General features: G+C 39.2%; 1 protein-coding gene across 1 annotated transcript in view; it reads right to left on the reverse strand.

Moving 5' to 3' along the window:
* Window positions 1–1,251: 1,251 nt before the first annotated feature.
* Window positions 1,252–13,138, reverse strand: part of LOC107569629 (piezo-type mechanosensitive ion channel component 2-like) — a 66,621-nt gene continuing 54,734 nt past the window's right edge. The window contains 9 exon segments of the mRNA XM_016255745.1: window positions 1,252–2,184; window positions 3,247–3,454; window positions 3,551–3,630; window positions 3,731–3,847; window positions 8,727–8,899; window positions 9,342–9,434; window positions 10,529–10,717; window positions 10,794–10,941; window positions 11,727–11,885. Coding sequence (XP_016111231.1) covers window positions 1,932–2,184; window positions 3,247–3,454; window positions 3,551–3,630; window positions 3,731–3,847; window positions 8,727–8,899; window positions 9,342–9,434; window positions 10,529–10,717; window positions 10,794–10,941; window positions 11,727–11,885 — 1,420 coding nt within the window. The 3' untranslated portion in view covers window positions 1,252–1,931.

Below are 13,138 nucleotides of genomic sequence, written 5' to 3' on the forward strand. Positions count from 1 at the left end.
TTTCCATGAAATAATGGTTTATGAAACACGAGCAGAACTAACCTAAAATGTGTTGCATGAATGAAGTGCAATGACCAGAAACATTCGCAAAACCATTTCACACTATTGTTGCATTGTGAAAATGATTTGGGTGTATTTCTGAATACATTTCTCTATAAATCATTCAAAAAATTATTTGGATTTATGAAGAAACGCATTCAAATTCCTTCCAAACTAATTTCTGTGTGAATCATTCTTAAAATAACTTGGATTTACGATTAAATAAGCAGATTCAAAATTCACTCCGAATGAATTTCTATGTAAATAATTCTTAAAATCATTTGGATTTACGAAGAAATGTACTCAAAATTGGTTCTGAACTGATTTCTGTGCAAATAATTCATAAAATCATTTAAATTTATGAAAACATTTTCACAGAAACACCAAAAAAATTTATTCAGAATGAATTTCTATGTAAATAATTCATAAAATCATTTGGATTTATGAAAAAATTTACATAGGAACACATTTAAATTTGGTTCTAAACAAATGTCTGTGTAAATCATCCATAAAATAATTTGGATTTATGAAAAAATGTATACAGAAATGCATTTAAAATTCAGTCTAAACAAATGTACATGTCAATCACTCATAAAATCATTTGAATTCACAAAGAAACAATACACAGAAACATTCCAAATTCATTTTTGAAAAACATTTCTGTGTAAATAATTCTTAAAAGACGGTTTATAAAGAAACATTCAAAAATCATTCTGAACAATTTACGTGTAAATAATTCATAAAATCATTAGTATTTATGAAGAAGAAATATACACAGAAATGCATTCAAAATTTGTTCTAAACGAATTTGTGTAAATCCTTCATGAAATAATTTGGATTTACGAAGAAATTCATTCAAAATTCGTTCTGAACAATAACTCTGCACATCAAGAAATATAAAGAGAAACATTCCAAATTTGCTCTGAATAAATGAATCTTCAAATCATTTGGATTTATGAGGTAATGTGCATAGAAACACATTCAAAAATTCGTTCCGAACAAATTTCAGTGTAAATCATTCAGAAAATCATTTGAATTTACAAACAAATGTACACAGAAACATTCAAAATTCCTTCTGAACAAATTTCTATGCAAACCATTCATAAAACCATTTGGATATATGAAGAAATGTACACAGAAACACATTCAAATTATTTCTATTTCATGAAATAAGGCTGTTAAATAATAATAAAGAAAATCCAGAGTTGCTGAAACTGATAAATCATTCATTGTAATGTGAAAATCTCCCATTAGTTTTGAAAAGTCATTCTACTTCAAGCCTTATAAAACACTAAACGTCCTTTTCCCATTCCAAATCTGTGTTCATAAATTACAGATGATCTCCTTAAAGTCCCCAAGGAGTGAAGTTATTACTGTTGCGTATGTTCCTCTTCACACCGTGCCGTACATGAGAAAAAAGGTTGAGATCCCGTCGTGGTGAAATGATCCGAATGTATTCCTGAGAAAGGTGGTGGATAATGATGCGTCTAGTTGATTGTACAAATGAAATAAGGCAAATAGAGATTGTCACGTAATTCACAGCGCCGCCTACAGGGCTTCGGTTCTCGCCTTCAGAATTCAGAGAGACGTTCAAAATCAAGCCCAAAGTCTGTAGGAGGTTGAGTATTTCTCGTCTACGTCCATCACGTCGCATGCACTCCCAAAGGCGAGAGTCGTATCAAAGTGGCGCATGCCTGGAAGCCCTAAAGTTCACTTATCAAGCCCTTACAAAACACTAGCAAGTGCACTGGGTGAAAACTACACGAGTGCTAACGTTTCATCAGTTAGCATGAAGAACAATCGGTTCAATCCAACCGTGCACTTTGTGAAGGAGGCACAATTCCCGCTTTGTGCTTCTCGTGGTTCGTTTAGAGTTCCTCCGAAGGTCAGCGTCACTCACTCTTCTCTCTGGTCCACTTGATCATGGTTTCTGGAGAGCGGTAGAGGAAGATGAGTTTGGCGTACAGGTCTTCCTCCAGGTCCAGTTCCCCCGTCTCTCGGACCAGGAAGATGTCGGTGCAGAGCTTGAGGATCCGGTCCACGTTGGGCAGCTCTTCGAACATGATGGTGTGTGAGATCCCGCTGAAGAACTCGCGCACGAACTTCCCGATAACCAGAACCACCGACATGTACAGACCCATGATCCTGTGCACACGCAGGTTCACACGTTCAGCTCAGCATTATGTAATGAATTACTTTTGAATGAAGTTCCTTACAGACTGATAAAATCATGTTCATTTGGTTCGGATGGGATGCATATCATATCATATAACAAATATCAATGGAAGCCAGTTAGCACCATGGAATTAAAGAAAAAAAACATTTCCTTAACATTTTCTCTCAAAAATAGTCTTTTCTAGCAATTTTACATTTCTTTGGCACAAATCGGACTTTTTCCCTGTCAATTCTGAGAATTGCGAGAAATAAAGTCAGAATCGTGAGATGTTAAAGGGATGAAAATTCAGTCAAATAATGCCTATTCAAGAGTATTTCAAACTTCATTTAATTTGAAAATATTATTTAAAATATACAGTACACTACAGTCCAAAAGTTAAGAGTTGGTAAGATTTTTTTTTTTAATGTTACTCTCACCAAGGCCACATTTATTACATAGTAAAAACAGTAAAAACAGAAATATTGTGAAATATCACAATTTAAAATAACTTTTCCAGCATCATTACTCCAGTCTTCAGTGTCACATGATCTTCAGAAATCATTCTAATATGCTGATTTGCAGCTCAAGAAACATTTCTGATTATTATTAATGTTGAAAACAGTTGTGCTGCAAACTGTGATCTTTTTTTCAGGATTCTTTGATGAATAGAAAGTTCAAAAGAACAGCATTTTTTGTTTTGCCAATTTAATTGATCCTTGCTGAATAAACGCAGTAATTTCTTTCAGAAATAAAATTCTTAGTAATCAAACTTTTGACATAAAAAGATCTATGTAAATTTTGGTGCATCACTATATTGAATTTAACTCGGCTAAAAACACTCAATATGTATCTTTAATGTTAGTACTGTGAGTTTTAGCTGTAGAAGCATATCTACTGAGAAGCCCCACCCATAGCGAACTCTCATTGGTCAAAAATCCACCTCCTCTTAACTATATATGAAAGCTCAACTATGTTCTGATTGGATGCACAGTTTTGTCCCTTTAGGAAGGACAGAAAAAAAACTTCAGACTATAATGTTTCATGTCACTCACCCATAACCCGCCAGAAAGCCCAGACTGGGTGGACTGACTTGGTCACTGATGATGTAGAGCTCCAGACCAGATTCATTTGCATTCCTGGCTGAGCCCACAGATAACGGCCCTGCTTCAGTCTGATTCACGATCCACCACTCCTGGACGCCCTCTGTGCTGTCTTTACTGGATTTATGTAAGGACAGTGTGATGCTCATGTATTCTTCATCTTAGAGAGCACACAGAAGAGTGAAGAGAAACAGGCATGTTGAAGGCTGTACAAATGCATAGCAATGCACCAAATAATGGAGAGCTGGTGTATTACCGAGGTAAAGCTGCTCAATAGGCTTGGCATTGGAGTCGCTCGGTGCTCTGATGTATCTTGGAAAAATGCATTTGATGGTCCTTAATAAAAAACACCATTACAAATTATCATTCAGGCGAATGTCTTTTTAGTGGTAAAAAAGTAAAGAAAAATATGTCTGTGTTTGAAGCTTAAACTCACACTTCCTTGTGCTCAGTTCCATTCAGTAGATTTGTTAGATTAGTTCTCGTTTCTTTGTCCAAGTCAATATAGTGTTTCCCTATTGCAGTTTCAGCTTTGGCACCTAAACTGAGGTTCCTAATGGACGAATGCAGCAAATCAAACCAAACAGAAATTCAGTTAATTCACATAAAATAAATGATTTTAGTAAATTCCTATTACAACACTTTGACAAAATTATTCTATATATAATGATATATTTGTATAAAAACATTAAAAAGGATAGTTCACCAAAAAATTTTAAATTTGCGGTTAATTTACTCCTTTTAATTTAATCCTCAGGCCATTCAAGATGTAGGTGACAGTAAAGAAGATTTTTAGTTGAAACATGGTCCTTGGCAAAGGTGCTGGCATAGGGCTCGAGCACCCACGGAAAAACACAAGATCGTTTCTGTTCATTTTAACCAATAAAAATGAATTGCAGCTTATAAAACTTTATTCTCGTTTTTATAGTTCATTTGAGGCAGTTTTTAGTGTTCTTTTAATGGCAAATGTCGAGAGTACATTATTGTAATACGAGAGAGCGCCAGCACGAATCTCTTGGCTTGCAGCGGGCTTGCTCTCTCATATATAGAGATTATGGCTCTGCACTCACTCAGATATTATGCGTGCACCCTCAAACTTTGTCCTGTGTGTGCGCGAATAAGTGCTTATTGTAAACAGGTATTCATTAAATAATTTTATTTAGTGAAGCACAACCCTCATAGAAAGAATTTGTGTATTATAATTTGTTTGGTTGGTAATATATTTGCAGTCCGTATGTTTCACTTCACAAGATACATTTTGTGTAGTGAATTCATCGAATGGAGTATACTCTAGAAAAAACTAACACCCAATGTAATTAATTACTGATAATGAGAATGCTGCAGGCATTTGTTGCGTATGTGTATAGCCTAGCCAGTTATCATTTGCTCGCGGAAACAGCAGTGAAAATGTTTAAAAAAAGAAAAAAAGACGCACATTCACCTTTGGGGGAGGGGGTCAGGTTGAGCACCCACGGGCAGAAACATAAATCGGCAGCCTATGGTTCTTGGTGATTCATATAATGCAAGTCAGCAGCTACCAGCACTTTTAGAGTCAAAAACAGCATACCGGGAACACAAAAATAAATACCAGCGGCTCCTGACGATATATTGAGGTCTAATGAAATGAAACAATTTATATGATTTACAACATTATTACCTGTAATCCAGAGCCTCAGGCAAACGGGGAAATCTGATTGTTTTCCGCACACTGGTTCTTTCAGACAGAATGTTTCAAAGAACTGGTTCAATTCACTAGCTTGTTTACATAATCACGCAATGTATACGTTTCATAATATATACACAATTATTAAAGCACCCAATAATGATGTGAAACGTGGATGTTTTACATGCCTAAAGCATATAAAGTGAATGGACTAGTGTTCATCAGCTATCTTTTTTACAAAAACAATGAGAAACCATAAGAACTTTCATTTGCAAGTCTGGGGGAAGTCGTGGCCTAATGGTTCGAGAGTCAGACTCGTAACCCAAAGGTTGCGGGTTCGAGTCTCGTACCGGCAGGGATTGTAGGTGGGGGGAGTGAATGTACAGCGCTCTCTCCCACCTTCAATACCCCAACTGAGGTGCCCTTGAGCAAGGCACCGAACCCCCAACTGCTCCCTGGGCGCCGCAGCAAAAATGGCTGCCCACTGCCCCACGCACACACACACACACTTTGGATGGGTCACCATACTTGGCCACATGTCACTTCACTTCACATTTGGCCCCTTCATTCAAGTGCTCGGTTCACGTATGCGCATATCAGCAGCTCATCGATCTTCGGTCCGAGTCTAACTGTTTCCTCAGTTCAGTAACTGGAGCACTGAATCAGTTCATTCATCATAGGATCAGATACACTGCTATTTTGGCTCATTTTGAGTCGACTGACTGAAAGTGAGTTTTGTTCGAGTAACTTGTAGAACTGTGCTGCTCGAGCCGTGAACTGTTTCAGAGAATTCAGTCTCTGAAGAAGCCCCATCCTTCCCGAATGAGGTTTCGGAAGCACTTACACATATGAACAACCGTTTAGGTGCATATGGAAGATTAGAGGTGATTATAACCCTCTTGGAAATGGCAGAAGTCTGCCGGGTAAACACGGGGCTCTGAGGCTATACCGTGGACTTTACACATATGGGATCCACTCAGGTCTCTACATATGGAGCCCAGCCCTCTACCGGTTTCTCACGGATTCAACGAGTGAGGGCCTGGCACCAAGGGGACGGAGGAGCTCGACAGGGTCTACCATACGGACACTCTGGAGCGGTTTAGCAAGCTGACACTAAACCGGGGCCTCTCAGTGCCTCTACCTGTTTGAGGTGAGAACACAGGAGGATACCGGCTCCACACGAAGGCTATAGAATCTAGCGAACGTGTTGGGGGTCGCCCAGACCGCAGCTCTACAAATATCTGTCAGCGAGGTGCCACGAGCCAGCGCCCAGGAGGATGCAACACTTCTAGTAGAGTGAGCTCGCAACCTGAGCGGGCAGGGCACACCCTGTGCCTGATAAGCCAGTGTGATGGCATCCAATATCTAGTGGGCCATCCTCTGCTTAGAGGCGGCATTCCCCTTCTGCCGTCCTCCGTAACAGAGAAAGAGCTGATCTGAGGTCCTAAAGCTTTGTGTCCGGTCTATGTACCATCTCAAGGCTTGGACGGGACAAAGCAAAGCTAGGGCTGGGTCTGCTTCCTCTGGGGGCAGCGCTTGCAGGTTCACTACCTGATCCCTGAAGGGGGTAGTAGGAACCTTGGGCACGTAGCCAGGCCGGGGGCCTCAAGATTACCTGGGAGTCAGCCGGCCCAAACTCTAGGCACGATTTGTTGACCGAAAATGCGTGCAGGTCCCCTACCCTCTTGATGGAGGCCAATACAATCAGGAGCAGAGTTTTCATTGAAAGGAACTTTAGCTCGACTGACTGCAAGGGCTCAAATGGGCCCTGCTGTAGTGCTCTGAGCACTAGAGACAGGTCCCAAGAGGGTATAGAGAGGGGCCGGGGAGGATTTAACCTTCTCGTCCCCCTAAGGACCCTGACGACCAAGTCATGCCTCCCTACCGACTTCCCTTCCACGGGGTCGTGATACGCAGCAATTGCAGCCACATAAGACTTTAAGGGTGGAGGGAGACAGCCTTCACTCCAAAAAGGACAGCACGACTCTGATCGGGCATCTACGGGGGTCCTCTTGGTGAGAAGAACACTACTCGACGAACAGGTTCCACTTCAAGGCATAAGTGCTCGTAGACGGTGCTCTTGCTGAAGTGATGGTGTCTACTACTTCTTGGGGTAGGCCACCTAGAACCTCCACAGGGTGCCCCGTCTTTGAGTCAGTAGATCCTTCCTCAGAGGAATCTGCCAGGGAGGGGCTGTCATAAGGAGCATTAGTTCCAGGAACCAGGTCCGAGTGGGCCAGTAGGGCGCCACAAGCAGAACCTGCTCCTCGTCCTCCCCGTTCGTGCACAGTGTCTGTGCGAGAAGGCTCATTGGGGGAAAGCATACTTGCACAGGCTCCGCAGCCAGCTGTGTGCCAGTGCATCCGTACTGAGTGTTCCTTTGGTCAGGGAGTAAAACAACTGGCAGTGAGAGGTCTCTGGAGAGGCAAACAGGTCTACCTGAGTGGCTCCGAAACGTCTCCAAATCAGCTGGACCGTCTGGGGATGGAGTCTCCACTCTACGGGGAGCACAGCTCGTGACAGCTCGTCGGCTGGACGGTTGAGCAGACCCGGAATGTGAATGGCATGAAGCGACCTCAGATCCTTCTGACTCCAGAGGAGGAGGTGGCAGGCGAGTTGCAACATGCGGCGGTAGCGTAGACCACCTTGTCGGTTGATGGACGCAGGGGGCCGCCCTTGGCGACGAGCAGGCTGGGGTGCTGCGGCCGCTGGACGGGTGGAGGCAGCAGCTGCCCACCGGGGCAGGACATGTCAGATCACCTCAGTCTGCAGAAACTAGCACTGAAACTAGATGAGTTTTGAAAACAATGTTTGATTTTCTGTTTTTAACAGAGGTGGGAATGTCTGTAATCACCCAGCACACACTATCAACTATATACAGTATGTACAGTATATAGTCTAGCAACACCTCAGCAACTGCATAGCAAGAGCCTAGCAACCACCCAGAATATCCTAGCAACACTTTAGCAAACAACTAGATAATCTAACTAACCTGGAACATAAAACTATTTACGTTTTTTAAACAAGACTTTAAAACAAGCCACCATAAATTTGTTTTTCAATCTAGTTATTACAGTTTTCTTAAATGCTTACACACAATTCAAATACACAGATGACTTTCCTGCTCAGTGCACACTTGTAAGATGAATAACACTGTAACAAAAAAAACTCTTATTAGGATTCAGGAATGATTTTGCAGCTCAATGTCTATTACAGTATACAACATAAATTAAATTACAAATACAGATGTATAAATACAGCAATCAATTCATTTTACAATTCATTTAAAAAAAAAACTTCAAATACGAATGAATTATATACTGTATGAACTTGGTAACTTGGCACAGTTTACTGAAAGCCATGTTTTCTTGCGATTATTTTATGTTACGCTGTCATCACCGATGCTGAAAAGTAGCACATGAAACACTGCTTACATTTATATTTTATTCTGTAGTAATTCTGGGGTGGAACAACTTTTTCTTAGGGTAGATCCGCCCCTGCCAAGGAGCACAGTTTCAAGTAAAAATCTTTACTATTCTACTGAAGAAAAAGTGTCACTTACATTTTGGATGGACTGCGGGTGAGTAAAACAGCTAATTTTAATATGATAAATATTTTACCAAGTAAAATATCATAAAATGTTTGGATCTCAGGGTGAAATCTGGACAGCATTTTTTAATTTTATTTGACCCATTAGCCACCAGCAGACCAGGTTCTTCTAAATGCTCAGTGTAACTGTATGCTGGTGAGATGTTGAACTCTACAGTACCTCTGTATGGACCAGGTGAAGGTGAGAGGAAACTTCTCGTCTGTGTTACTGAGCATTTTAATGAGGTTCTCCTTGCTCGGGGGGCTGATGGTCCAAAGTGAGTTGGAACTTCCTTCTAGTTTGGCTATTGTCAAATCCTCATAAACATAAGATTCCAGGAACTGCATGGCATTCTGCAGGAGACACAAGCATCTTTAGCTCTATTTAGAAACAATCCGGAATGCACAATTTATCATCATCATTGTTATCAGACATATACAGTGTGTGTGTATATATATATATATATATATATATATATATATATAAAAGTAGTATTTCAAAAGTAGTATTAATTCCTAAATAAACCCTAATTATTTTACAAAATGTGTTAAATTGGCAGGCAAATAATGCCACAATATCCAAATAGTCCTAAAACAAGTTCCATTTTATCTATGCAAAATTTAATTTCTTACTTTTTATTTTGATTATGCAATGAAATGTGATAATAGAAGTCTATTGGTCATTATTAATCAGCTATCTGAAATCATTTCTATATATCGGTAAATTACTAGAAAACATGTTCATGTCAAAATACAAAGGAGCTGCTGTGATTTGAACAGACGCTTAGTTCCTTACTGCATCAGAGCTGTATATTTGTGAAAACTTGACAAACTCCGCTGGAGACACATTTTTCAGATGGTTCTGCTGGGCACTCATCGTGAAGATCGGCTGAAAACAATACAACAAACAAGAACAGAAAAAAGAGAGCCATGTTAATTATCAAATGGTAGGCAACTTGAGATGTGCACGCTTCCCATAGGATAGACAAAAATATCAGATCTCTTAGACAGCACTGAACAAATAGAGACATTTATTTATGTCTCCTGCTTCTCAGATGTTTCTCCTGAGAAAAGACCCCTGTAATTTCACATGTCTTTTCTAGAGTTTCAGAAGAGATCTCAACAATGTCTCAATCTGTGCTCTGTTTTGCCTAGATACTAAAGTCTGAAATCGAAAGTCAGTGATCCAGTGATGTTATTGTAACTAAAACTAAAACTATATAAAAAATAATTGCTGGTAATTGAAATAAAGCTGAAATAATATAAAATATTAATATTAGATACAAATGTAATGAAATAAAAAAATGTAAGTTACTGTACTAAAATAACTAAAACTGAAATAAAATATTAAAGATAAACAGAAAACACTCCAAATAAAACGGGCATAACATAATTACTAAACTAAAATTGTAATTAAAAAAAAAAAAATTATAATAATGAATCAAATCAAATAAAAATAATAAATAGAAAAAACAATAAGTAATAAAATAATTACTAATATAAACATAATATAAAATGCATAATATAAAATGACTAAAATTTAAACTAAAATAAAAATGTATACAAATCAATAGCAAATAAAAATGACAAAACATAATAAAATGACTAAAATTGTAACTAAAATAAAAAATTATACAAATCAATAACTAATAAAAATGACAAAACACATAATAAAATTACTAAAACAAACTAAAAGTAAAATGAAAACTGAGAACTTAAAAAAAATCAAAGCTTATTAAAAATATTATATTAAACAGTATATGAATAATATGAACTCAAAAATATCTTTCCACGTTCATTTGATAGATTTATGATCTTACTGGATGACTCGTTTGCGTATATTTTGATTTCTGCAAATGTCTTTTTAGGAGAAACACCTGAGACAGAGTAGAAAGCAATAAAATGTTTCTTGGTTTCTATTGAAAGTAGGAACTGGCAGACATCTGAAATGAGCATGCAGATGAGCAGAACAGTGCTGTGCACCTGAAGTCCTCCCAGCGTGAGCGTGACGGACACGTCCAGCGGAGTGTTGACCACTCCTGCCACAGATTTGATCAGAGACATGAAGAGCAGCGGGAACCAAACGATGCAGATCAGGAGCATCACGATCATCCCGCCCATTCCATACTTCACAACCTTCTTCTTCTTCTGCCCGCGCGGCTGAGGGTAACGCTGCCACACGACACACACACAGATGCTCAGGATGCTGCCTTAGGAGGAAGCTGCCTGCTATTTCTCGCTTTCTTACCTTCTCGGACTCCCTCCAGCATTTGAGGATGAAGATGTGAGCGTAGATGTCCTCCACACAGATCCAGCTAGACAAGCTGAGCGTCGTGTCCGTCCAAACCCAGTCCATCACCGCCCGCAACTCCGTCAGGAACGGGATCAGACGGAACCTGGGACACACAACGCACACTAAGCAGGCGCATCTGTTATGTATAGAAAACAACTGGCTTGCTTTAACTTCCTTTTAAAAATTCAGTCATTAATTACTCACCCTCATGTTGTTCCAAACCCGTAAGACCTCCGTTCATCTTCGGAACACAAATTAAGATATTTTAATGGAATCTGAGAGCACTCTGACCCTGCATAGACAGCAATGATATTACCACGATCAATGCACAGAACCGTAGCAAGGATATTGGTAAAATAGTCCACGTGACATCAGGGGTTCAACCGTAATTTTACGAAGCTACGAGAATACTTTTTGTGTGCAAAGAAAACAATAACAACATAATTTTTTCAGCAATTCTTCTCCCCGAGTTACCGTCTTCCGCGAACGTAATCAACGTAATCAGTGTTCAGCATGCACGCTTTCTACTAAACGTAAACCATGCTGATTCAAAGACAAAGCTTCGGAAAATTACGGTTGAACCCCTGATGTCACATGGATTATTTTACCGATCTCCTTGCTACGTTTCTGCGTGTTGATCGTGGTTGTATCCTTGCTGTCTATGCAGGGTCAGAGAGCTCTCAGATTCCATCAGAAATATGAACGAAGGTCTTACGGGTTTGGAACGACATGAACGGTGAGTAATTAATGACAGAAATGTCATTTTTGGGTGAACTAACCCTTTAATTATGGGCATTGGTCGCTATTTTTTTTTTCATTCCACAATAACAAACACTAAATTACATGCAACATCACCCTATAAAAACTGCTGTTGAACATGTTTCTCACCCCTGGAAGAGGAAGAGGTTGACGTAGCTGTAGCTCTTGGTGAGGAAGTTTCCCAGGATGCGAGTCGGATATCCACAGCGGATCTGATACGCTGACAGGCCGAAGTAAATGCATTTCACAAAGTACCACAGCTGAGCGATATTGTTCTGACTGAAGCGCCTGCACAGAGGAGATCAAACACATGTTAGGGCATCGAGGGCATTTCTTCTTCATGTTCTACCTAACAGGGATTACGGAAGACATCTCTGCATCATTTGTTCTCACAGAAGTTTTTTTCTCTCTTATTACTACAGTATATTTATTTTTCATATATGTTTATTAGTGTGCAGATATGTTATTTACAAAGTGTGCAGTTTAATATAAATGGACGATGTATAATTATGAAAGATTAATTGTTCAGGCTGAATATAGCCTGTGGGAAAAAACTGTTCTTGTGCCTGGCTGTTCTGGTGGTCAGTGCTCTGTAGCGCCGACCAGAAGGCAACAGTTCGAAGATTGAGTGGGCTGGGTGTGAGGGGTCTAAGGTGATTTTTTTAGCCCTATTCCTCACTCTGGAGAGGGGCACCAATAATCCTCTCAGCTGTCCTGACTGTCCGTTGTAGTCTCTTGATGTCTGATTTGGTAGCTGAACCATGCTGTCTAGTTATGGATGAACACAGGACACACTCAATTTTCTTTGCCTTCCTGACTGTCCGTTGTAGTCTCTTGATGTCTGATTTGGTAGCTGAACCAAACCAGACAGTTATGGATGAACACAGGACAGACTCAATTTTCTTTGCCTATAATAGGCTAATAATAATAATAATAATAATAACAATAGCCTAATAATAATAATAATAATGTACAGCATTTTCTTTACTCAAAAAGAAAAAGAAAAAAAAAACAGGAAGAGATCTGGTAACGTTAGCCTATAACCCGCTGCGCTTAGTCACAGCCAATACAGCATCATCTTTTCAAGATTTTGGCCAAATGTCGGCTACTAAACAAAAGAAAAAATCTATCAACACTTTAAAGACATTCAAGTATTTTTAAGAGATTTAAAAATGTTTGCTGCATTGTTAAAAAACGCTACTTGTATAAGATTGTGTTTTGAGAGTGAAAAAAACCCAACATAAGTCGCGTATAGGCTCACGTCGCATTTTATTAGCCCTATTACATTCAGAAATAATGTAGGCTAAAATGCCAGTAGGCTAAAGCAAAATGTCTACAAACATTATAAACACATTTATTAGTTTCTCTCAACAAATCCTCTAAAGTTAAGACTATGCGTTTAGGCTATAAAAACGTCAATCCAAAAACAAATTCATTTAAGGTGAAACTGATGCCTACCTAATATTATTTATTATAGGCTTTGTACTTTCATCAACGTGAAACATCATCCTTCACATCGGCTATATTAGCACAGTGAGGTG

This window comes from Sinocyclocheilus grahami, unplaced genomic scaffold (genome assembly GCF_001515645.1).
Source record: "Sinocyclocheilus grahami isolate Dianchi unplaced genomic scaffold, SAMN03320097.WGS_v1.1 scaffold1366.1, whole genome shotgun sequence".
Classification (NCBI taxonomy): domain Eukaryota; kingdom Metazoa; phylum Chordata; class Actinopteri; order Cypriniformes; family Cyprinidae; genus Sinocyclocheilus; species Sinocyclocheilus grahami.